The 26715-nt window shown below is 41.6% G+C and overlaps 1 protein-coding gene across 3 annotated transcripts; it reads right to left on the bottom strand.

The window, feature by feature from the left end:
* Positions 1-12893: 12893 nt before the first annotated feature.
* Positions 12894-26651, bottom strand: QRFPR (pyroglutamylated RFamide peptide receptor). Of its 3 annotated transcripts, XR_004980223.2 has the most exons (7): positions 26146-26651; positions 18111-18269; positions 17469-17530; positions 16484-16719; positions 16050-16147; positions 14194-15131; positions 12894-14097 (listed from the first exon to the last, which is right to left on the bottom strand). XR_004980223.2 is itself a non-coding variant. In XM_036383089.2 (6 exons), the coding sequence occupies exons 1-6, from the start codon at positions 26483-26485 to the stop codon at positions 14731-14733; spliced, it is 1296 nt and encodes a 431-aa protein (XP_036238982.1). In that variant the 5' UTR covers positions 26486-26651; the 3' UTR covers positions 12894-14730. The 3 variants fall into 3 exon arrangements, 2 of the variants coding, with proteins under 2 accessions (XP_036238982.1, XP_036238983.1); XM_036383089.2 differs by having other exon boundaries at positions 12894-15131; XM_036383090.2 differs by lacking the exon at positions 12894-14097 and having other exon boundaries at positions 15019-15131; positions 16050-16094.
* Between the last annotated feature and the right edge of the window lie 64 nt (positions 26652-26715).

Here is a 26715-nt window from a genome sequence, read left to right as displayed (position 1 = left end):
TAGCAGATTGTTCTGCTGATTGTTCTGCCGTCCTCCACAGAATCCTTCCTTACTCCCAGGCTGGCTGCAGCTGTCCTCCTCTCTCTGGTGCACGAATCAGAACTGCTCCCACGCACTCAGGGCTCTCTCAAGCCAAAATTCTCTCTTCTGCTGCACTCACAAGTAGGTTGGCTGCTCTTTTTCAGTTACTTATGTCTTGAACAGGTTCACATGCCCCGGATCAAGAAGTAGCAGTGAGACAGCCAGTCCCAGCTGTCAGGTTTGCGAGGTGAACTAAACACTTAAAGGTGAGGTTATCTCTTATCCACTCTTCAAACACTATTAAAATATATTTTTGTGCTCACAGAAGTTGCTTTCTGAGGGAAGGAGATGTTGCTGCCCAGCTCTACCCTAAATTTTAGTGAACTGCTTTGATTTTAGTTTGGAATAAAACAGCTTTTGCCTGAGATGTATTAAAAGTCAAGGCGCTTCCCACCCATTTTGTTCCTGCTCACTGTGTGTTTTTACTGCTTAGCTGTGAACAGAAGACCACCCACAACAAAATCTCACTTCCTTATGGAAAAATTGGAAATGCCACAGCTCCTTCATGAGGTCTTAGATGGTGATTCTATGAATTTCTTGGTTTTACTCAAATATATTAAGCTATTTCACTGGATTTTCCTGAAGATGCTCATGAAGTTGATACAACATCAAGCACGAAAACAGGCTTTACATCAGGCCAGCAGCAGGCTCCAGCAGGAACAAAGTTTGTGGGATCATGGGAATATCCCATTTTGTGTTTGTGGGAACATCCCTTCCATCACATTTGTCAATCCCACAAACTTAAAGCATGCAGCTTGGTGTCACAGGAAGGTTTGACTACAAAACTTTTTTCTTGGCAATAAGGCCACCTTGAGTTGGTTTCCCACCCACTGGTCTCCACTACTGCATTTTTTACTGAAGTACTGCAGAGTTTAAATTCTGGTCCAAACTAGAATTAAACCTCATTTTAAGCAGTGTCTAAATCCTCCAAGAAAGAATTTTCTCTTTCTGCACCAACTCCTGAGAGATTTCTTCCCTATCCATACACACTTTCACCTGCTTGCCAATTACCAAGAGAGAAAAGTCAGCCCTGGAGCTATTCTAAATTTACTACTCTCTACGTCAATGACATCTTCAAGCAACTTTTAGTGGTTTGACAGAAAAGTGACCTTTACTACACGGAGACATGGTATTTTTGCAGGAAGCAAAGCATTTTCACCCAGATTCAGGGACTGCAAAAACCTGCAAGTTGCAGACACTTCCCTGCCTTTTGCTATTTCTTGGCTGAGCTGCAAAAATAAAATCAGACACAGATCCCAGAGGACTCAATTTTCTCAACAACTTGATGTACCACAAAACTAAGTTTTTCTGGTCTCTGATTTTTATCTCAGCAGCAAGAAGTGCAATGAGATACTAAGTTCACCCAGATACCTCCACAGACAGGGCTGAGAATGAAATAAGGTGATAGACAACAACATGAGTCTGGGCTAAAAATAAAAGGGAAAAAATAAGCAAAGGAAGAAAGGAAGAAAGGAAGAAAGAAAAACTCTGATGTAACCAGTGAGAGATGGTGTTGTTTGCCCTCAGTACAGGTGGCTGAATAGAGAAAGATGCCTCCACCTGGGTTTGCAGCTGACCAAGGGCAAAGAGAAGTGAGGCTATCTCAGAGGGGGTATCCTGGCTGTTGGTGGACAGGAGCAAAGGCACTTGGGAGGAGAGGAAGGTGGGGAGATGTGACACATCTACATTTCAGATGAGAATTGTACTCTTTCCTAGCCTCTCTGGAGGATCTGGTGACCTTTCTACAAGCACCAGCAGTCCCCAGAGCACTGAAGCAGAAGTTGTCTGCCCCACCTTCCCCATGAAGCATATGAATCTAATTTTCCCTTTTTGTGAAATCAAGAGTAATATCTGCTTACAACTCTGCAATATTGTTCTCCAAGTGTGTGGTAAAGTTAATAACCACACAAGAGAGAGCTCTCTGGCTGTTAGAAGCCAGATCCAAATATTCCTAAGGCAGCTCTCCATCACATAAGCCTGTAGACACACACACACACACAAAAATCTATAAAGGCAAACACTCCTATATATCCTACAAGCAAAAACTGCCTTAGAGCTGTTTCCTGTTAGCAACCAAAAGGACTATAAAAATGAAGGAACTCCTGATCTTAGGCTGCTATTTCCACCTCATATGACCTTAATTTTATGGAAACTGTACCCTTGTGTTATTTAGATTTTACTCATAAAACATAGACAGAGGCAGTGTATAGGCATTGGGGAACAATCAAGAAAAACGTAAAACTTCTTTGAACAGCAAAGAAAAAAGTTGTTAAAATGATTAATTTTTATAAATGATGTAAGGAAAAGCCATTTGCTGGAGTGGAGATAAGGTGGGGTTCTTTTTCTTTTCTATTTTCCTTTAAGAAGAAAAAAAAAAAGAAGAAAGTTCTTGGAGCACTGAAATGTTATAGCAAACAAAGTTCTACTTCCCTTATGTACTTCCCCAGCAATTATAACCTAGGAAAAACATGAAACACTGAGGATTGTTTTAGAATGTAGGGATATTTATCCACCTATTAATCATGACCTTACTCTAAGCTTCTGCAGTTCTCTGTGCATCCTATTTTGAAGGAAGCCTTAAGCCACAGCAGAGTGCCTGTGAGTCTGATAGATTAGTACTTGTAAGTCTTCTAAATGTTGGCAAGCATTCAAGGTTAGTTCAACCTCAACTCCTAAAAAAGCATATTCAGCCTTTGGTCCTGTTACCTGAGAGGACTGCAGCCAAGCAAATCAGACATCATAGAGCATTGCTATGGGATTCTGAGTCTTCAGCATGAAAGACCTTTGAAGAGATGCTAACCCAAAAGCATTTTGGGGGCTGAGGGATGGAGCTGTCCTCCCATTCAGCACAGGCACTCCTGTCAGGAAGTCAGGAACTGTCTCCCTCCCAGTCTGGTTCAGAGCAAGGCCCTTTCCAAGTATTCTTCCCAAGGAAATCCCCCAACCTTCAGCTCAGAGTGTTTTTTTAACTGCTCTCTGTCTTACAGCATTAGTCAAAGGCTATGGGAAATTGTACATCTTTGTGGCTTTTATTAACTTATTTCCTTTCCAGCAATATGCTGTAAAACCAGTAGTGAGACTCCCTTCAAACTCAAGTGTTACTGTGGTGCTATCAGCAGCCTCATGGTCCTTTTCAATGCTCACTAACTACAGCCTTCAAAATCTTAATATTGAACACATTGACACAAAATGCCTTCAAATGGTGCCTTTTGTAATTTGGGGGGGTGTTTTGCTGTATCTTGCAGAAGCTCTCAGGTGAACTCTGAAAATAAGGAAGGAAATCCAGAGCTGAACGAGGGTGCAAAGTCAGCATTCAGAGGATAGACCTGGATTACCTGCATCCCTGACAGGACCAAAGCCTACCTCAAATTACAATCTCCATCTCCTGTATGCACACACAGGGATTTGGAAATTGGTCAAAACTCCAGCATGACAGAGTTCTGCAGCAGTTACTTCAGATGAAAGAAAGTGATAGACTATGGTTTCAGAACACTGCAGCTTCAAGCAGCAGGCCTACACCACCAGTAACACAGAGATGAGGATAGCCAGATTTCTAATGAAGGAACAAAATTGAAAGCAATCTTCCACGTCCAAAAGAACCATTCTTAAAGCAATTCAATTTTGAATCCCTAATGAACATACACAGACACACAAAAAAAGCCCAAACCAAACTATGCTTCTTACTGAATGGATCTTAATATCCTTTGCTAGAAACTCACAAACTATTATGGTTTGGGGGCTGGTTTTTTGCTTCTTTATGCTCAGCTTGAGAGATACAGAACTACTTTTCAGCTAGAGATGGGTTTTGCTCTACTAGACTCCTAGGCTGCTTACTTGTTACTGGAATTGCCATTAGACCCCTAGTAAACAAATTAGCAGCAACACTGCTTGCTCACCCTACAACTCCCCCAGGCCTTTCTCTGCTTTCAACTGCAACCTACGCAATGGAACAGGATTCTATTTTAGCAATAATACAATTTCAGAGTTGGAACCCCCTTCAGTTTGAAGCAAACAGCAGCAGTGACTCATCACAAGGCATTATTTTTTTTAAAAAGGGGATTTCCTGCTGAAGTAAAGCACCAATGAACATCACAGGAGGCAAAAATCATCAAAGATCACAGTAAAGAGGGAGACCAAGGATTACTCAGGGAGGCAATACAGCTACAGAAAAAATGGCTTTTATTTCAGCTGGAGGCTCACAATCCAAACTGGATTTGTTCTTCCAAAACTGAAGTGAGACACACACCAGAGTATGAGGCTTCACTCTGAAACCCAGCCGAGCCAGCACAGAGCTGTTTTGAGCAGCCAGCAGTGGTTTTGGAGCTTTTGATTCATTCTGGATTCTGGCAGGTACAGAGCCATCACACACATCACCTTCAATATGGAACCTGACACAGAACTAGGCTTGCTTTGACTGCTGGACCAGGCAGTAGAGGGAAATGCTGACATTCCCCAATACCTGGGCTCCTTCCATGAGTCACAGGCAAGCTCTGCTGCTTTCAGTAAGTATGAAGGTCACTTGCAAGTTACTGTTTCTAGTAAGGATAAACTCCCCTGTGCAGTGAAGGCAGGAGAGTGGCTGCAAACTACGTGGGCTGTTTCCTACGTAGGCTGTTCATAGGAAGGAGCTGCCTCCTGCCTTGAATACTGATGCCAGCAATCAGGATTTTTAGTAACAGTGCTCACCCAGTGGGTGAGGCTTTCAGGGCACTGGCACACCAGGAAGTTTGCAGTGGCATCAGGTTTTTGGGGAAAGATGAGCAGGCAGAGCCTGAACCCAGGGCTGTTCTCCCACTGGACCACAGTGCTTCCTCCCCAAGTCACAACTTCTGTCTGCCTCAGTCCAGGAGAGAATGAAACCTGCCCAGCTTCATGGTCCTCCTGCACTCAGCCCCCAACAAGAACTGCTTTAGGTATCAGCTTTGTACTAAATTTGGCTACAAAAGTTCTAATTCTTCACTACAGAGAGATGGAAAGTGGAGGTAACACCAACAGGCCAATCTGTCTTCTGCCTCTGCCCTCTACCTGTTACCTGCTATCTGCATGCAAAACAAAACACCACACAACTGAGCAACAACTCAAATATCTCATTTTCAAATGCCAGGCATGGAAAGCAAGAAGCAAGCAGGAAGTATCAATATACATGAATTAAAAGGAAAGCAATATAAGGTGTGTAAAACAGCTTCATCTCTCCACAGGAGCTGCAGAAGAAGACCTGGCCAAAGCCTCCCCCACCTTGTTTGTGTATTATAAATAACTATATAAACTAGAGATCAAACTCACCCCTTGGTAAAGCTGTTATTCTTTCACAGCAGAGTTTTGTGGATGGTCTCTGAATAGGAGAGGGCCTCTGAACTGACTCATGGATTCAGGTGTTAGAGACTCCCTTTTTGCCTTTCTCAGGCTCAGCTGGCCCAGTGCTTCCATCTGGGGAAAAGACATGGAAACAAAGAACATTCCCAATGGAATCAAGGGCATCAATTAAAGGACTAATCACACAACTCCACAGAAGCCTGCAATGGCTAAGGGAGGGGGAGAAAGCCAGAGGGACCAGGCATGCAAGGGAAGGAAAGGCTGAGTGTTTAGACAAAACAAACAAACAAACAAACCCCAGTCCAGGCTGGGCTGTGCTGGAAGACAACCCACAGCATTTTCTAGAAGTATCCAATTCCTCCTTCTCAGTCAGTAAAGGATCAAGCTAAATTTCCATTCATTATACTTATGAACAGGCAGAAAAAATTCTTCTGAGCAAGTAAGAAACAGTAAATCTTTTTCAAATCTCTTTTCAGCCCTCTTACCCAAATTCTCCTCATGTAGCAATTATCTTGCTACATCTCCGTCTCCCCTGCTATAATCTCCACACCCACAGCACTATCAATAACAATTCAAATTTTTATTTGGTTCCAATTATATCAACTTGGTTCAAATTTTTCTAAAGAAATGGTCTGTGTCAAAAAAAACCAACCCTGCTCTGTTCCCCCATGGTTAGCTGGGATTCATCTTCTGACCAGCACAGAACTTTAAGAACATAAAAGAGATCCAGGTTTTTTTACATTCTCTACAGGAGATTTTGGTCACCTCCAGACTTGGCCATCTCCACAAAACAAGAGCAAGTAACAGGCAACAAAGCTTTCAGCACATCTAGCCAAAACAGTTACCCAATGTCACTCAATAGGAAAAGAAGATCTTACCAGTAGATGAAAACCACCACCACTTTTATCAATTAAAGTTCTCTAAATATTCATTTTTGAACAGAATTTTAATTGTTTGGGATATTTTTCCTGGCCAGTTTTTCCTCAGAACATCAAACCTTTACCAGGCAGGACAACAAGCTGTGTACTGAGTACACCTAAATCATGCCAGCTGCAGCTCATCTGCAACATTCCCATTCTCATTGGCTCACTCTAAAGAGAATCTGAATATGTTTATTTCCACAAGTTCAAATTTATTTCTAGATAATATTATCTAGATATAGATTATATATATACAGATCTATCTCCAAATATATCCATAATGGTTTAACACCTCAATGGACTAAGGAAGGACAACTTCAACATGAGAAAGTTTATCTGCATAGTTTATTTTTAATTATAGGTGAATGCAGAGGTTTAAGTGTATGCCACTATTTGGGCACCTTTTTGCTCAACGAACCTTGCAGTTTCTTCCTTGCCCAAAAAAGCCGTAGGCGATTCTGTGAAACATCCCACGAGGTGTCACCAGAGATGCATCAGCCAAAATACTCCTCGAGCGCCCTCACGCATCCTTGCTCCCCCTGCCTTGGAAACACGTTAGGCAGCTTTGGAACGGGATCAGAAGGAGTTAATGCCTGAGCAGGAGGGTCCTGGTGCAGCGGGGCCTTACAGCTGAAAGCAGCAAGACCATGATTTGAACATGAAATGAACCGAGTGCACACAGATCAATGGGAAATGCAAACAACTTCAGGCATCAGCTTTTAATGAACTACCTCAAAAAACACACCCTAATACAGAAAAAAAAAAAATCAATTGTCAGCTGTGCCTCAGTTCCATGCTAATGCTAGAAAAGATGGTTTGCCTCATTTTGTTTTGATCATTCACAGTTCCATGCCTGTCTTTCACACCTAGCAAAGAAAACTGCACAGATGCCTTGCAAAAATTTGCTATCAGATATAATTATGTGCTTGCTCCTCATTTACAGTTATCATTAAGGCCCTTTCTATTGAACATTGTGTGAACACAGCACGAATTCAAAACTACTGTGCTGGATTTCAAAAGAATATACCCATTGTATTCCCCCTTCTACCACCCCCCCGTATTTCTCTTTCTTGAAAAAAACTCCTCAGATCTCACTTGAGAAAAGGGTTGCTTAACATTTGAAAACTATCTCCGATGCAGCTCTCAGGCAGAAATTATAATTTAGTATCTAATTTTTCATAATCTCTAAAAAATCAGTAGGATTTGGGGCCTTAGAAGATGAGATAATTACTCACAGGTGAACAGAGGCTGCTCCAAGTACACCAGGTCTAAGGACTTACCTTGCCTATTGCCTGGCAGACACACAGCTGCAGCACATCTTCCAGGAACAAAGTTGCAGGAGCACTTGGGATCTCCAAAAGATATTTTTAAAAAACAGGAAGGAATAACATGGCTACTCTGCAAGTTTACATTGGAGAGGAAAATATCACATGCTAAGAAAACTAAAATTAATAGGTTTCCAAAAAAAAAAAAAAAGGCAAGCCAGTGTTTGCCTTGTTTTTCAGAAGGTTATCAAATATTTCCATTCCAAAGAGCTGATTACTCTAAATTTAGAAAGTCCCTTTGCCTGTTCAGGTTACTTTGCAAACAAATCACTTTTGTGCCTATGTCCTTCTCTGCTCCTCCCCTCCATCAGTAAAGAGGGTTTACTCTACTTCAGACTTTATGAACACACATCAATACCTCACTGAAAAACATTATCATTCCATGAGCAAATTATGAAAAGACTTTTTTTCATGGCTTGTGTTACCTTGGATAGCCAGAAGTCCTATTCTCCATTTATATTCTTATGTGCAAATAATGATATCTTAATTTGTCCTAGTATTTGTGGAGCTTTAAATCAATATGGCAAGACTTGTATTTTACAGCTGATCTTGACAGGCTGCTAAATTTGTTTCCCTGCACAAGGGTATTTTTTGCATTTTTTCAACTTTAACAGCAAAGTTCTTCCACTCCCTTTGAGAATTTAGAGGTTTTTTTCAGTGTGCAGGTTTAAACATTTTAAAATGTTTAAACAAGTATCTGTGAAGGCTGTAACAAAAACAAATCACTTCTTGAGACCCTTTATATTTTTAAGTTCACCATTTGGGAACTGAGATTTCTCCTGATTGCTAATAAATAACACTTCTCTCTCTCTCCCCTTTCCATTTCCTCTTTGGCTTCCCTCCACTATATCCCCAGATTTGGGAAGGGGGATGCCTACTGCTACAGGCTTTGAGTACACTCAGGGGAACCTGGAAAGGACTTGTCTGAAGGATTTCAGAGAGCCTTGATCTCTATCACTCACCAATTTGTATTTCAAATGCTCAGCTTCAAAAACAATAGAGACCTAAGAGTGGTATTTGTTTGTTTTGGCAAACAAGTTTGCCAAAGGGATCACTTCTGGATGAAAATTTAAACATCTGAGATACAATAAAAGCAATTTTGACTGGTTTTATATCATAGGTCCTCATTCATTCATGAGCTCCAACTGCTTTTCAAAGCACTATTTCACAAAGGAAAAAAAAAAATCCAACACCTCCCTCCATGTTTCTCTCTAATCCTCGGGAAAGCAGAACTCTACCAAACCCTTACCAAGTCCTACCATGGAATACATGCTTCCAAACGCTTCTGGGATAACAATTTCCTAGGGAGGGGCTGGAAGAGCTCAGCTTTTCCTGTGCAGCGCCAGTGCCATCTACAGCCCGAGCGAGGCCACAGCCGCCCCACCGAGCTGCAGACGGGTTTTTGCCACACATCTGCTCCTCCACAGCTCAGCTCTGCCTGAGATGAAACTTAAATATCATCTTTAGTAGGATATGTTTTATACCTTACCCGTGGAGACATTAAATATTTCCTAGCTATTTATTCTCAGGCTGGATGGTTTTTAAGGTTCTTCTGTTATGGACTGAACACACTAATAGCTAAATTATTGGGTATTTCAGCTGATGTTTCTATGGAAACCCTGTGTTAGAGGCAAGAAGCAGAAGAACATGATATTTCTGTTGTCAAACATACACAAAAGGCACTGCACAGAGTTGTCAGACTACCAGAAGAAAGTTACTGGACCTTTTTATAAGCCATAGTTTAGCTGTCATTTGTACAATAAAGACTGACATCTATGCTTGTTATTTAAAGCAAAAAAAACCCCAACTCTCCCAGTGCAGCTGGAACATTACTGAGAGCTCCACTTGCTAGGAATCAGAAACTTGGAAAGTCAAAGAAAGAAGTATTAAGATGGAAATATGCCAATAAACAGCCTGAGAAATAACATGTCAACGTATAAAGTCAACTCAGAAAAATATAAAAAATATACACATGCAAGCCTAATGTAACCAGTAGAGTGGGCAAGGTCTTTCTAAGGGTGCCTGAAATAAGGACTGGAAATGCAGTTTGTAATCTGATAATCTGGCTTGATGGAATAAAAGTTCTGAACCTCAGGGCTGCTTCACTTTGCTCTCAAAATTCATTACCTGGTTATTCTAAACTGTATAAAAGAGATAAGGTCACAAGGAGCTGCTTCAGGGAAAGCAAAAGGGGGAAAAAAAAAGTCAAGAGTGAAAAAGTAAAACAAATCACTGAGATGTAAAAAAGGAGCAAGGCAAATGGCAGAAATCAAAGCTCAGCTTTCCACTAAACCAAGTTAAGTTGTTGGGAAAAGAGGGACCTTAAGCAGAGACAGCTGCAGAGTTCAGTGACACGGTGAAAGCAGAAGGTTGCCAGGGACGCCAACAAGCAGAGCAGAGCAGCCCAGATACAATTTGAGAACCATAATTCAGCCTCTTCCCACACACTCCAGTCAGCAGCTTTTTCATCCTACACAGCAGAGTCTGGGCAATAGGGAAAGACACCTTAAAGAGTAATCAGGAAGGATTTGCAAAAATCCCAATCATGCTGACCTTTTTATTTCACAAGTAGAAAGATTATTTAGGATTTTTTTTTCTAGAAGATTTGAAATCTTTTTCCCCTCCAGTGTGATGGATCTGTAAGTAAGTGCACTTGTGCTTTATTAAGTCAGTGAAGAATTTATTTGTCAACACTGGAAAATACAGTTCAACCCTGACTAATTTTTGCTTGAGCAAACTGTTGAGGCAGAAAATGAAATTAAGATTGCACCTGCTCCTGTGCACAGGAGAACTAGCCCTGATCCTGCAGCAGTTCCATGTCCATACATTAGAATATTTATAAAGGTGGCATAAATGCAAATAGCAAAGATGCCTATTTCAGATGGGAAAATGAAATGGATTTACAAATCATATCCCAGAGCACTGAAAAAGCTCTGGAATCTGAAAGCTTTATTATGAATTTCCAAGATGTAACAAGAGATTTATGGAGACTGTGCCATAAATTTTAAATAAATTAATTAAGGCTTTGCTCAGGAGCATGGGGAAAGATGGTGTAAGACCATACAATTTAATAAAGCATGGAAAAGATTAGAGATAGAGAAAAAAAGGGCCATGCTGAAGGGAACAGTAAATTCACCTGAGGAGAGTGAGTCCTGAGAAACCCTGGTCAAATTAACTTAGAAAAAATTAGTGATGGCATTGGAAAGAGCAAATAAAAGCTAGAATGCTGTCAAGAGATTTCAACAGAAGGTTTAAAAAATAAAGACATTTTCATCTAAGAAGTGCTAATGGAAAAAAGCTTTTCAATACAAGCACATGTCTTTTTAGGACAGTCCCTATCATAAACTGAATATATTCCACAATATGTTTGGGGAAAACGTTTTATGATTTTTTCACCAAAGAATGAGAAATAAGCAGAGGTTTCTGCTTTGTGGGGAAACAAAAAGAAAATGCAAGGAAATAAGAACTTTTCATAGAAAGCTTTGTATTACTCCACAGGAGGCTGAGAAACAAAATTCAACCTTTTTCAGGCAGCAAGACATCTTTTCAAGTCTTGGTTGGTGTTTTAAGCACCCTACAGGGCAGAGATGCAATTTGTAGAAGTTTGTTTGTATCTCTCCTAGATTTCTTCTTTTATGAATGCATAAAGTACATACAAACACCCTTTAACCTTCTGAAAAACAACCCTGGCTTGTAGGCCTGCACTTTTGTAGCAAAACAAACATTGTGTGAGCCTAACTTGTAAGGCTGTGAGTCTGTGTTTTTTGGAATGAAAGGAACCAGGTGCTGCTGCTTTTGACTGAGCAGGTTTTGTTGCACTGATGTGGATGAGGAGTTGGGCAGAGATTTAACCCTGATAATAAACCAGCATGTGAGCCTTCATCTCAAACCACACCAGAGCATTTAAAATAACTTCATAATCCATCAGCTTCACTGGAGCTTCAACAGAGGACGCTCATGATAGCTTGAACATGCAGCAGTACTCCTGGGAGCCAGTTTTGAGAGGCAAAGCAGGACTTGGAGTAGAGACACAAATACAGAGGTTGTTATGTCAGTGTTTCTGAAGGGATATACACAATCTAACCTCTTCAGTGTCCATTAAATCCACATTTACCTGTCTCCTCCTCAGGCTGGCGAAGCTCCTGGTCCCTTCCACTGCTCCCACCTGGAGAGGCACCAAGAGGGCCAGCTTCCACTCTTCCCAGCCTTTTGCCCTGTGCAATGAGATGCTCTTCTGTTCACAGAACTGCTCTTTGAACACAGTGCCTAAACTCTCCCAACTTTTCAAACACTCAGATCAACTCTAACTGATATAAAAATATAGCTTGCCATGATTATCTTCCTCTCCCATCTCTCCAAGTGAACAGATCTCCTAAATCCTTTCTTCTACTTATTCCTTCTTTTTTTTTTTCCCTTAGCAATAATAATCTAGGTCTCCTCTGCAATGTATTTCTCTGATTTCTCAGGTGTCCTTTTCACTCTGCTGGATCACTTGTTTCAATGGCTTCTGCCAGCAGCACATGCAACCACTGCACGTGAGCCAATCCTGTCATCAGCACACAGACAGGGCTAACACATCTCCAGGCTGAGAATTTCTGTACTTACTCCCTGGGTGCAGGCACATCACACACCTCTGCTGCTTTGGCAGCCATTGGCAATTGGTTATTCCTTGGAACAGGCTGATATTGGGAGTTTTTTTTAATTGCTACTCTGAAATTACTGAGAGGGTTGAGTCCCTTCTACTTGCTATTTTCCTTGTTAATAATCTGGTATCAGTTGAACAAGCTGACACATCTGACACTTTTTCCTCATCCATTCCATTTCCACAGTCCCTGTTCAGTTGAATGTGTCCTTTGAGGCTCCTGTCTTCATCAGCCTGTCAGTCCCTGGCATCTTCTCACTGCAACCTAAAGACTTAGCCCCTTGCAGCTGAGAATAAAAGAATTTTCTCTTTAATTTTATCAAAGAAAGAAATTATAAGTTTATATTTAATCTAACCATAGCTCCATACATCTATGCTGAAATATTTATCAGTTCTACCAAGACATTGGACGATTCTTCTTCTTTCTCACCTTATTTTGTCAAGTCCTTTAAATCACAGCTCTCAGGATCACAGGAGCAGCTGGCACCTGTAATAGGACTGCAATTTCATCACTAAAGAGGCACAGATAAGCTCAAATCCATCTTCAAACAAAGAGAGACTCCAAGTGAAGTTTACAGCAGATATCCCCTAGTGCAAAACAGCACCAACAAAGCCATAAAGGAACTTTAATGAACATAAACTTAATACTACAGCAGTTATTCATTGACACAACAGTTTTATCAGACAACAGAAGCAGGGAAGACAAAACAAAAACATAAGATACTTGAAGTTCTGGTTAAATGCTTGTTAAAACCTGCCACTGAAATTAGCAGTGCAAATAAATAAATAGCTTAAAATAAATTAGTTTTCAGTCACACATTCTATCCAAACACATAGCTCTCACCATCAGACAGTTAAACTTTACATCTGCTGAGGAAAACTATGATAATAACCCATTAAGCTCTTAATTCCTGGCCCTCAGGACAAGTCAGGAGCTTTCTGACATTGCACAAGAGTCTGTATCATATAGAATATAAAAAATACACATGTAAACAAAGAGTGTCACAAACCCATTGCAATCTGCAGACACTACAGAAGGATGAGATTACATCCAAATTATACAAGGATATTTTACCCTAAGTTTTCATTTACAATGAAGTGTAAAGTAGCAATGTAAAAGAATCTTAAATTGACTGCCAAGGCAGCATTCAAGGTCCCATAGGTGAGGCAAGGGGTGACAGAAGAGAGCACTGATATTTTACAGCCTGGTAAAGGATACAACCTAACCTCAGCTGGAGTGGCCAGTTCTGAATTTCAAGGCCTCATTTATGGAATCTCAGTGTACCAGATCCCAGTGTACCAGTTCAGATCACACTTCTCCCCCCCCAGTCCCACATTTGCAAACATACCTTTGCAATTTTGCGGTTTGGCCCACTGAGAGCAAAAACATTTAGAATTTATATGGATATCAACCCCAGAATTTACTGTGAAGCCTAAAATAACAAAGCACTGGCCGAGTTGTCAGACAGCAATTAATCCCCTTTGGAGATGATGGACAGACAAAAATATAAGCATGTCCTCAGAGAAGTGTCTGGCCAACAGACCATGATATTCCATTGAAAGTCTTCTGTGAAGTCCCAACATGCTCTGGATCATGCCCCTATAACCCTCCAGAAAATGGCAACACCATCCTTTCAACCTGAGAGTCACATGCCCAAGCATGACTGGAAGTTCAATTCAGTGTTTACTCTACAGACCACACCTCCTGCATCTGCACTCTCCTGTACAGCACTTTTCCAGCTTCTCCATTTTCCAGCAGAACAATGCAGTTTGCAGGGCAGCACAATGGCATTTAAATTTGTACCCAAGAATGAACCTGTAAACAACAGCACAGTAATTATGCATGCATTGTTAATTACTAATATGCTTCCTCTTAACAAATCTGAACATGCATGTGATGTTTAAATCTTACATTTCTTCAGAGTCATGTTCTGGATAACTTTTATATTTCCTTTCTTTTTTCTAAAACGCAATTGCACCTCAGTCTCCATCTTTCCTGAACTCAGATCTGAAGCTGCTCTGTACTCAAAGCTGCAGAAAGCAGATCCTACAATGTCATCCCCATGTCAGTTGTCCCAAAAAGATGCACGTTCTGTCCATAGTTCCTGTCTTCTGGTATCAGCTGTGCACAGTCCAGACACAGAATAAATGGAGCAAGCAGCAGTTGTTTGGTTTATCTAAAGCAGAGGGCAGACATGCCCTAAATTAGGTCAGGAGGAAATTTTTTTCTCCTGGAAATCACACAGTAATGTTCTTTTCCAAAGTCTTACTCCTCATCATTATAAAATAAATATTACACTTTCTCAGTCACTATCCCAACACTCTAAGAGTCCAGACATCATTTTCCCTCCCTCATTTCAGCATACAAAGCAGCAAACTCTTTTAAATGGCTTATTGTAATGATGATAAAGAGAAGGACTTCTGCATTCCCAAACCCCTTGTGATGCTACTATCCATTTCCTACTGCAGAGTGCACAGTAAGCTCAGAGCTGAACAGGACCAGGTGCCTTTTCAAATTCCTTTTGGAAGCTGGCTGATCACAGAACTTGACCTCGATGTTGCCGTCACTGAATGCCTCCCTCCTGCCTTCGTCCGAATCCATGGGATCTGTCTGAGATGCACTTGGCTTTTTCCTCCTCATGGTAATTCCTGAGTTCCCAAGCTGCTTGCCTGGGGATGTGTTGTCTTTCATAATGCAGAAGCAGAGGGCAGACAGAAAATTTTTCTTAAAGTTCTCGTTCATGAAAGCATACACAATAGGGTTGCAAATAGAATTGAAGAATCCTATGATCTGGACAATCGCAAAAATCATTTTGATTGTCACATCATCATACTCCTTCTCAAAATTACCTGGAGAGGAGAAGAGAAATATGTTCTAAGTACACAATGTCATAAATGCTTACTACTTAGCCTGTTTATATCCAGTTTGGCATTAGATGTTTTTTGTTTAAAATCAACAAAAACCCATGCTGGAAGCTCTTAACATTAGCAATTGAGTTCCCTCAACAAGATAAAATCAAGATCTATCACACAGTCCTGCTTTGTATGTAGGCAGTAACAGAATCAAAACAAAGTAAATCTATGAGCCAAAAAAAGCTGCCTGGCCGAACTATTGATTTATCTGCTACAATCTTTTTTGTGATAGGAGACAAAGGAACTCTACTTGCCTTTAGCAAGTAGAGTACAACTACTGAAAATTTCCTCTTGTTCCTGCTCCAGCATCCATGGAGGAGGTGGGAGGTGAACAGTGCAAGACCCCAGAGAATAAGGCAAATAGCAAAAAAGCCAACACAAAAGCATTGAGGGCATTTCCAGCAAAGAGCACTGAAGAACTCCAGCTGGATTCATTGGATATCATCACTGTGATGTCCAGTATTTATATTTCCAATATGCCTACCACAATAAAAGGGATAAATATTTCATTGCAAGTGTAACTCAAAACAGTTAAGTTAAATTAAATATAATTAAAAACTTCAAGATGCTTTATGCTCAGAAATAACTTATACCTTCCAGCCAAGGCCTTTTGACCTTTCACCAAATGAGGGCAGCATAACAGACATGACAAGAAAAAGAAACTACACAGAGATGCTCACCCCTCTAATACTCCTGTTTTTCCTTAAAGCAGAACATCAGCCTTTGCTATCTGAAGGTATTTTAGAGCTGAATGCTTCAGCATCATTAGCTTTTCACAATTGCAAGTCCCATTACTAAAAAAAAACAAAAAACCCAAAACCTCAGACTATTCCATGACATATGGCAGGTACTCACTGTACTCCATCATCATGTGAATCACATGGAAAGGGGCCCAACAGACTGCAAAGAGAAACACCACTGTCACCATCATAACAATTGCTCGCTTCTTCTTCCTGAAATTGCACCAAGAATTCCACACTGAGTCACTGGGAACTGGCTGGCAGTTACATATCTCTCTTCCAGTTACATCTCTGACTGTGTTCTGATGGCTGCAGATTCAAATAAAACCCTCAAGGAAAGCTCAGAAGTACACAATCCCCTTGGAAAGAAAAAAATGTATCATCATATAAACCTAGCACTTTATTTCTCTTTTTTGGGACAGCAGAGCACTTTGCAGCATGACAGTAGCATGTCTTGCAAGGCATTTTCAACTCTATTCAGGAGGAATAAAAAAGTCAGGAAAAAAGCTTTCTAGAAGTCAAAGTTCCAAGTGTATTTTGCTTACAAACCTTGATATTTTAGACATTTCACTGCCATGAATGGTTTGAAGAACTGAAGCATCTCCCACTCGTTTCTTAATCCAGAGTTCATAGCCAATTTTAGTGTACAAAAAGAGCATCAGCATCAGTGGAAGAAGGAAGAGTATAACAAGAATAAAGGTCGTATAGATCTTCTGATAAATGGGACTGGCCCATTCTTCCAAGCAGCAAACATGCACTTTCTCATATAGAAAGTCATATTTAACCTGTAACAAATGCAAAAAAGATGAGTCACCCAGGTGTTTATCCCAAGTGTACAACCCAAGCACATTCAGATATTCCTTGCTCTTAAGGGAACAACCAAAATTCAACAGGTTTTTCAGAGTGACAAAAGGCTTTCAAGCACTTTTCCAATCAAATATTGGGTTCAATCCAAATTGACAAAAAGGCAGGGAGATGCTCTGATTTGCACTTCAAAGGAGACCTTGCCTACACATTTTGCAAGTCAAGATGGATGTATAGAAACCTCACGTTAAAAAACAAGAAGATTATCAACATTCAGATTCACAAGCAGCAGATTCTGCCAAGTCTTCTGCCTAACCTCCAAACATGTGTGGTAACTCATCAACTATAATGAGCAGCTAATTAATCCTAAACTAAGCACCTTCCAGATGTTGGGGAGCATTGTGTCATCCTGAAACAACAATCTAGGTCCTCTATTCCTGTGTGCCAGTGCAAAAGAAATCCACAGTGGAAGTCACAGATGTAATTAACTCTTCTTGGATGTAATTAGGGACAGTAGGCATGACTAGTCCCTGCTTGTATTCCCTCTTCCACAGTGCATGCAAGCTCTAATCCTTATCCTTTTCCCAGGCTGGCATGCAGAACCAAAGCTCCACCTCCCTCCCTTATCCCCCTCTGGTTTCACAGGAGTTGATTCAATTTCACCTAAAGGTACAGGAAGATGCAGCAAGAACTGAGTTGAATAAGCAAACCCCCATTTGACCTAACCTACCTCAAGCCGCTGCACGTACCACATGGGCGACCCAACAATGAGAGCCAGCACCCAGACTATGCCTGTAAACAAAGACATTTTTTTCATACTTGGTCCAACGAGCAGGATTTGCTAGGCACAGTTCAACAGCTTTGAAAAGTCAGGCAAGGTAGAAAACTGCAGCAAATAATAAAGTTTTCTATGAGGCACTCATCAGTCAAGACTCAGATCAGAAACAGCATGCTCTTTTGACATCAGCTTCCTGTGTCTCAAACTACCTCTATTTATTGCTATTCCACAGGGAAAAGCACTTAATCTGCATAAGGAGCATTACATAAACCTCTTTGTGTAACAATGGAAGGGTCATTTCCCTGTGACGCTTCTTAAGCAGTGCTTGCACATTTTGAGCTTTTCCTGAAAAAAAAAAAAAAAGAAATGGCTGCTAAAGGTTCATCTTTGTTAAGTACATTTTTGACTTCAGATGCTAAGTGCCTTGTGAGAGTTTTGGCTAGTGAATAACTTACTTGTAGGCACTATCCTTGAGCTATTTTATAAAGGTCAATTAACTCTGCCTCTGAATCACTGGTCACATCACTGCCTTCTGTGGACCCACACTGAAGATCACTTCGCACACACAATTACTGGAGATGCTTAAAATCTTACCAAGCATGGTGAAAGCTCTTTTGTTGGTGTACTGCCACTTCATTTTTAGTGGATGCACAATTCCCTGGTGTCTTTCCACAGCAATGCAGGTCATGGTAAGAATCTCAGTTACAATAGCAGTGGACTGAACAAATGGAACCATCTTGCAAGCGAAGGCACCTGCAATAATCAGAAAGTAAGGCATGTAACAGCTATTAACACTAGACTCCAGTACTAAAAACAACAGAGCAAGATTGTTAGATTTATTGTAACATCTAAACCGCTGAGTCACCTATTTAAGCCATTTGTCAAATGCAGCTCTCCATAGCCATTCTTTATTGTACATCTGCAAAGCCAAGATTTCTAAGGACATATTCACTTGCTCTGTTACCAGTCTGACACTTACTCCTGTTTCACTTTTGACCAAGTCTTCCATCATCTGTTTTCAAACACGTCAAGTTACAGAGCCATTTATTATTTTTTCATTTTGGCAGATTACTCTCCAGTTTATGAAGGTCTGACTGTAACCTGTTTAAAAGTTTACCTTTTCTGCTGTTGCAAAAACATTCCTTAAGCTTGTTTACGTATTATTCTATCTGTATACTTCAGCATTTCATGCATCATCCTGTCAAGTGAGATATATAGAGGAGGCGGCATAAGAGGAAAAATTTAACCTCTTCATCATCCTTCTGTTCTCCAAGTCTCCCTCTCTGCTGATTACCAATTTATGTTAGTGCCACTTTCCAAACCAAATGCAACTTCCTGCCTGCATTTTCCAAGTTGTACAGGTTCCTGTTGTGTTTATGCAACTTCAACGTTTATTGCTGACACAGCTTTCCAAAGTCCATATTCGATTTTTAACATATTAGTCATTCTCCATTACCCATTCTTAAGTCCTAGCCATCTTAGAAAGCCACATAAATAATTCTGTAAAAAAATCTTACCTTAATGTCCTTCCCAAACTTCTTCTCTTTAACCCATTTTTTTGCCCCTGAGATCATTTTCTCTGTCTTCATTTCCAGAGTTCCCTTACACTCTTACAGTTCAGTATTAGCTATTCATTTCAGCAACAGTCAGGGTTATTGTCCTTACCAGACCATTATTTATACCTTACTCAGATATAAGCCATAAACCCAAAACAGCCTAAGAACTATCTGATCCAATTTTCTGTCAAGCTTTAAGATGCTACAGACAGCTGAAGCAGTAACAGCACAAACAACAGAAAACAAACAGAAAACTCTGAAAACTTAATCCTACCTTCACGAAGGGAACAAGGAACAAGCCAACTTCTACTTGATGGGCCAGGCTAAAAGCCACTCCAGCTTACAAGAAGGAACTGGTTTGCTACTGGTCTTGCCAATTCTACTTGCCCAAAAATCCCTTTTTCTGTGGCTCCACAAAGGGAAGGAGAGGACAAACAGTAATGGGTGGAAATCCAGCACCCTTCAAGCACATATTCAACACCAGCAACACGATGGATGTGCACCACAGATCTGGCTTGTATCAGAATAAAAACACATGCAGCCCATTTTCAAGTTCCTTGAATGCAATCTCAGCATGGCCAGTAGGAACTGCATGGCTGAGGATGCATTGGGCTGCATATCTGGTTTTCACCCAATATGTATTTTCCCAGGGCATCAGGAAGAGCAAGACAAGACATCCTCACATCTTGTACCAACTGCGATTTATAAAACACAATAAAATTCCCCCTTCTCCTCCTTGGCATCAGTAATGCCTAAGGAAATGCCTCATGAAACAAAGCCAATATTTCACTAACTCAGCATCTCATCAGTTTCTCACTACACCCGGTACAGAACGTGCTGCACATACAGCCCCAGACCCACTCTGTGAAATTCACGTCCTTCACCCACTGGGCTTCACCTTCTGTTGTGAAATAAAACCAAAAGCAAGCTCAAATCCTACGTACTCCACACATGGCCAACAGTGAATGTGACCAAAGAGTTGGTTTTACATTTTTGCGTCACTAAGTTAGAAGGGACTTCTGCTGCAAATAACAAACAGAAGAGCCAAACTTGTGAACGAAATGTTTAAGTTCCTGTTTCACTAAGGAAATAAGTTCAGGTCTGAGTGCTGAAGCTGGAGGGAAACTGAAAAAAAGCAAACACAAAACAAAGCTAAAAAAACAACTCACTTGCACCATAGGCTACTTCTTACAGTTGGAAAAAGGCCAGACTCAAATCCACTTGAACTATACCTGCCTTACAGGGATTTCCCTGTAATGCACCACTCCTCCACGGAAGTCCCAGCATCCCAGGGTATTCTTAGGAACCCAAGCAGTATCACTATTACTCAAGTAACAAAGTGAGACTAACTTTCACCATCAGTCTGGCAGAATTTCCAGCTGGTGCCCAGCTATTGGCAGAGAACTCTCAAATTCCCAGATGCTCATTGGTTTTTTTTGCAGATGTCCTCTCATTTTATTCCCAGCAACCACACTGTCAAAGAGCACAGACTACCACTCACTATGCCTTGAGCTGAACTCCCAGGAGAAAAGGCTGCAAAAACCCCTAACTCATCTTTTTGAAGACAAACACACAAAAAAGTAAGCACTTCAACTATACAAAAGTAGCTAAAAGCCAAAGTCTACATAATGCCTGCAGGTAGAGCCTACTGAGCTGGACAAATGACATCAGCACTTGCAGAAATGGGAAGCAAAAGGATATTTTCCATTAGACACAGCTGGCTGGAATAGAAACACCTGCTCTGAGGCACACAGCACACACTTTGGGGACTTGGAGGCCACAACAAAAGAGCCACGAAGTTTTTTTTATAAATGAGAAACACCATGATATTTTCAAATGAATAATAGGTAAAAGCTAGTCAAAAACCATCTATATATGAAAAGTAAAAATAGAACACAACTTCAGCTTCCCTGAAGCTTCTGATGCCACCATGCACAGGGTCTCTGGGTGTCACTGTTATTAACAATAAAATATCTCCTCAGGGCTCTGGTGCTTGCCCTGAACTGTAACCCACTACACAAACGCTTCCCATTTTCTGAAATCATGAGACCTTCAAGTGCCTTGAAATCAAACCTCCATCAAGGTTAAAAGACTGTTGAGCAAGGAAGTCGTCCCTCCTTCACACAAGTATTTAACGCGGATTTGCTTAGGGGAAAAAGAGAAAGAAATGAACTGTTTAGGATGTCAGGGCCACCTGTCAGAATTCAATGGAATTCTGACATCAACACACCTGAGATCCATCCACCATCCTTACTGTGTTTGAATGGGCTTTAATCCTGAGTCCTTGTACTTGGCAAAATAGTGACTATTCTTCACATCAAGCCTCTTCTTAGTGTTCAAAGCCACAGTTTTATTTATAAATCTATAGCAGCCATTCCCAACTGCTTAGATAATTACTAGAGACTTTCTCCAGATCTTTCAATAGTCTGTGTAACTTATGTTTTCAAATTACAAACCTTAACAGGCCTTTACAGATGGAAAATGAAATTTACTGTGAAATAACTGTGTAATTATTTCAGAACAATGCATGCACATTTCACCTAATATTTAATCCATTTGTGTAGAACAGGCTTCACCTGCAGCAAGAAGAAATTGACACAGTTCCATTCTCAAGTGTCTGTTAGTTCAAAGCCTACTACGGAAAAAGACCTGAGAAAAAAGTGCAAAATTTTATTATAAGGAAGACATGGTTAAGTTTTGAGAAAAAAAATTAATTATGCTACTACATCATAGTAAACACAGTGAAATTAAAATAAGACTGAGATAGGAAAAAGCCCAGCTGTGTCAAACACATACATTAAAACCATTTCAAGCAAATTTTGACGTTTGTGTTCAGACTTAACACAGAGTAAGAGAAAATTTTACTAGCTTAAATCTTGGTTAAAATCCAGCTGGTAAAAATGTGGCTGTTTGGAACATGGTTTGGAGATTATGTGACTAACAGACAAACACAAAGAATGCAAGTCCACTTCAGTGAGGTTCAGTCAAGGTTACTGAAATCTCACTCCATAAGTTTTCCCAGGGCTGGGTTAAAGGCTAAAGTGCTGGGATCACCTCCAAATCACTGGAACTGCGTTAATTTCTGCACTGGTGGCAGTACAGAAAAGTGTTGACTCTTCTGAATAATTGAAATAATGATAACACTTTAATTAATACCTTAAGTAGGTATCAAAATCTTTAGATTTCCACACTGTTAGGCTTTCAGAGCACACTTCCAAGGGACTGCTAGTCAAGACCAGCACTGCAGCATCTAATACTGACCACCTTCAACTGGGAAAGAAAATCATTTGCAGCAGAACTTTGGGAATGAAAATAACTAATTGATTCTCTTTTTCAAGAGGCTAAAAGTACTCCTTATGCAGTGCTTGCTAAAAACTGCATTGATTACTCAAGCAGTGAATAGTTTTCGCAACAATAACACATTCAGAGACTGCAAATACAAATTACTCTCCCCTAAGTATTTTATGCCTCCATTATCGGACACTGTGCCTGGAACTGTGATTCAGTCATTTCAAACATCACTTCTTTTATCAGGGTTACAAAAGTAAAAGCCTGAAAGCCTTCTCTGATAAATGCTAAATTGCTTCTTCCTCTGGTAAAATGCTGCTGATCTTGCCCTTGCACCAGAATTTCTGTCACAGCTTGTAATGAGCTCTCTCCACCTCACTTGAAGCAAGCAAGTTGATTTTTCCCACATTTTGTAACTTGGGGCAGGCACCATCACACAGATGACACCCCTAAGGGTTGCATACCTGGGCAATGCATTGTTTTACATCAGTTCTTGGTGCAGATGCAAGATTTAGTTCTCATCCCTCAGCACGGAATGTTGATGTGCTCTCACACATAAGGGAAGTCCTAAGGTAACACACTGCTGGAGACATGACAACTGGCAAGTAAGAGAAAGCACCTTGAAGACTCAGCTGAGTAGAAGGTGTCAGTTTTTCACCAAGCCTTTAGAGAAGAGGAAGCTGTCACATGCAGAGGCACCCACCCCTCTCCTGAGGGGCAGCTGGAGGACAGATGAGGTACACGAGGGTACCTCAGTACTCAGGAGTGTCTCAGATGACTCACTACTCTCAAAGTGACAGGCAAAGTCACCCTCTGACCCCTGTCCTGAGAATACACATCCCAACTGATAAAATGCGAAATTCACAAGAATGTAGGATGGTGCTGGCTGTATTGTAAGCTCAAGTTGGGCCCTTATCTTCAGCCAGGACTGTTATGTTAGACAACATTAAATTAATTCTCCCGTTGGCCCAGGCAGCTCTGTAAAGACAACACTCAGCCAATCAAGCAGTGTCAGCAAATGAAGCAACTCTTGTAATATTTGACCCAGAGATAAAAGGCCAAATTTATCTTTAATAGTGCTCTCATCAGTATGACAGGACCACTACTGCTGCCTCCCACCTATGACAATATGAGAGCAAGTCCTCAATTGCCTCAGCTTGCACCAAGACACACTACTGCTGCATGCATCCATTTACTCCCACTTGAGCTCCCACTTCATCCTTCTTATCAATAAATACAATCCCAGAGATCGTTTATGACAAAGCCACAATCTTCCTTTTCTTCTGAATTACAGAGAGATGAGCACGTTGGATTTTCACTCAAAGCTCCCCGTGAAATTACAGCTACTTCAGCTGCAAAGTTTAAATTGGAAATGAAATCATATACTGTCACTGTTACATTCACACAACTACACAGATTTGTAGAGACATTAGAGAATCAAAAGCAGGACCAGTTCAAATCTATTTTTAGTCAATATGGTGCTGCTTCCACTTGTTACCCATAAAGAGTTAAAAGGGTCTGTGCTAATGCAGCCTTGATCATCAGGCAAAGTGAGGCACACAGATTTTTAACTGCAGGTGAAGTTAAGAGTGTGTAAGTGAAAACACTATGGAATAAGTCACAGCTTCAGCTACTCTGAAACTGTGGCTGATCTTTTGTTTGCATTACAGTGTTTGCAGTCCTCTGCTCCCCTCTCCCATTCTTCTGTGGGTTTCAGAACGGGAAGAAACACAAACACACGCATGGAAATAAAGAGCCAGTTCTAAACTGAACACAAGTACAAAACACACGCATCTCGGTTCACATCACCTAGTACAGACACTTGTTTTAGTGATGCAAGTAAATCAAGATAGAAAGTGACTAAAGGTTCAGAATCCTGGATCAATCTCCAGCATCCTGGTCTCAGGACGCACTGTTTTGTCCACCAAGGATACATCACAAGTCAAATCACCTTTTTTATAACAGACCTGGATCTTGCACTACTCAGCGATGGTGCATTACAGTGGATGAGAACGAGATGTTTTCAGACTCCAAAATGAAAGGCAAAAGGAATATTAAACCAGTTAAGCCAGCAAGGAAAACACTCCTCCAGGACTGGCAAGCTCTGATTTGCAGTACAAGTGTAATAATCATCACTCATGCCTCACCATGTAAGCATCAGGAACCAGATACCCTTGGGATACCATCAGTTCATGTATTTGTTTTCCTCAATTTTACTTCACACCACCATCCCCCAGAGTAAAGGGTTAACACCCATCCATGCTATCACTTATTATGTCTGTGTCAGTTCAAGGTAATGATTTCACTGAATCAAAAGACCTATGGATTCACTTGCTGGCTCTAGCACAGCAAAGAGGACAGGCAAAAAATACAGTAATCCCCAGAGAACAGTGTACTTTAGCTGCCCAAATACTGAATATCTGAAGAGATTTGTTGTAACTATGCTAGAGCTTTTATATTCACTACTTGTAGATCTTTGTCAGGCACCCTCAGTAACGGAGTGTAAATAAAGACATAGATATTCTCCCCATACTGTTCCACCTGCCCATGCCCTATCTCCTGTAATTCAGCCCACACAGAGGCTTCAGTTGATTCTGATCAGATATTTGGTGAAGCTGACAGATCAGAGCCTTCCTTAAGAGAGAGAGAAGAATCACAAAGCTTATCTTCCCCAAAACAGTCCCTAAGAAAATAGCACTATCCTAGTAGTCCCAGGAGCCTTGGATTCATCACTTCTCATTGAAGTTTCTGTAATAACGCCCATTTCTCACATGTGCCCCAAGTCTTCTCTGACCTGTCAATTCCCACCCAGCATTCTAGTCTGTGGGAAGTTCTGGAATTAAATCTCCAGGTTCTGACAACCTTCACTGTTGTATCCAAACAAGAGAAACACAGTAAGCCTCAGAAATTGAAACATCCATGTGTCACTTTATCAACATCTTGAGTGATCATTCTGAAATATTGTGGAAAATATTTCAATTTGTGGTTGTACAAGATGCTGTCTGCTACTTGCTGCAAAACCACCCCTTCTCTATTTTTTCACTTATAATTGTCAAACACTGTTTAAAGAAAACCAGGAAAATAAGTATCATATACAATTCTACTGCACCTTTCTCTGCTTGCTCTGTACTGCTTTGGAACAAGGATGCAGAGAAAAGGAAAAAAAAATTCCTTCTTTCCAGGCAACAGGGAAGCTTTGCCAAAAGCTTCTTCACATCAACAGGAATACAACATAGCTCTCAAGAATAAAAATAATTTAAAAATTTTTAAACGATGCATTATTTCTGCATAAATTCTACACGTTCTCCCAGTCACTTGTTCCTTCAAGGACATTCCTTTTCCTCATAAAATGTTAAGGAGGACTGTCTCCGAGCTGACAGCTGTCAGAGGAACTTAAGCCGTATAAAGATTGATACCTCACTTGCCAGACAGATTTCATTACTTAGCGAGAAAAGGGGAAAAAAAAAAAAAAGAGAGAGAAAGTAGTACGGCAAGGCTCCACACAACGAACCGCTTCCCACACGCACACCGCAACTTTGAAGGAATACAAGGCGGAAAGCGCACTGGGTTATTTGAACATAACCTGAGGGAGGGATGGAGAGGGCACCCCTCACAGGGAGCGGGAAGGGGAAGGGTCCCTCACTCCTCACTGAGGGCAGGAAGGGTCCCTCACGGAGGTACAGCCCGGGCCCCCCTCAGAGACGGGGCAACGCCGGTCTCGGCGGCGGCGCTGCCCCCGCCCCGCAGCCCGGCCCAGGACGGCCCGGCCCGGCCCCGGCACCCACCGCCGAGCCAGTTGGAGGAGATGTTCTGCAGCATGGTGAAGGGCACGCAGAAGAAGGCGATGAAAAGGTCGCTGAGCGCCAGGGAGCAGATGAAGATGTTGGTGACGGTCCTCATGGCTTTGCTGCGGGTCACCACGTAGAGCACCAGGCAGTTGCCGAAGAGCGCCAGGGCGAAGATGAGAACGCAGATGAGGACGAAGGCTACCTTGGTGCGCCCCGGCAGCTCCGGGATGTAAACCAGCGGCTGCAGCCCGTAGAGAGCAATGAACTGCTCCCGCGTCACGTTGTTGTCCCGCAGGAGCTGCGCGAACTGCTCCGGGGTGATGTTCAGGGACCGCATGGCGCCCGCTCTGGGACCGACAACCCACCCTCCGCCGCCTCAGCGCCGCCGCCCGCGCTCCGCCATGGCCAGACCACTGCCCCTCGGGCGCTCAGCGGGGCCGGACCCCGCGGTGCGGTGGCGGCGAAGAGAGCGCGCACGGCCGGGAGCGAACCGGGAGCAGCGCCGGCTCCGCCCGGACACAAACTTGGAGCGGCGGCGCCGCCCGCGGCCGCGGCGGGCGGGGCGGC

The sequence above is a fragment of the Molothrus ater genome, chromosome 4 (assembly GCF_012460135.2).
Source record: "Molothrus ater isolate BHLD 08-10-18 breed brown headed cowbird chromosome 4, BPBGC_Mater_1.1, whole genome shotgun sequence".
Taxonomy (NCBI): Eukaryota; Metazoa; Chordata; class Aves; order Passeriformes; family Icteridae; genus Molothrus; species Molothrus ater.
The sequence above is the reverse complement of the archived record's forward strand: the minus strand, read 5'-3'. Positions and strand labels throughout refer to the sequence as shown.

Excerpts from the sequence above, each read along its gene's own strand:
- QRFPR (XM_036383089.2), bottom strand. The coding sequence starts at position 26,485 with ATGCGGTCCCTGAACATCACCCCGGAGCAGTTCGCGCAGCTCCTGCGG. Across the intron at positions 18,270-26,145 it reads CTCCTCCAACTGGCTCGGCG|GTGCCTTCGCTTGCAAGATG; the intron begins GTGGGTGCCGGG and ends TGATTATTGCAG. Across the intron at positions 16,720-17,468 it reads GGTACGTGCAGCGGCTTGAG|GTTAAATATGACTTTCTATA; the intron begins GTAGGTTAGGTC and ends CATTTGTTACAG.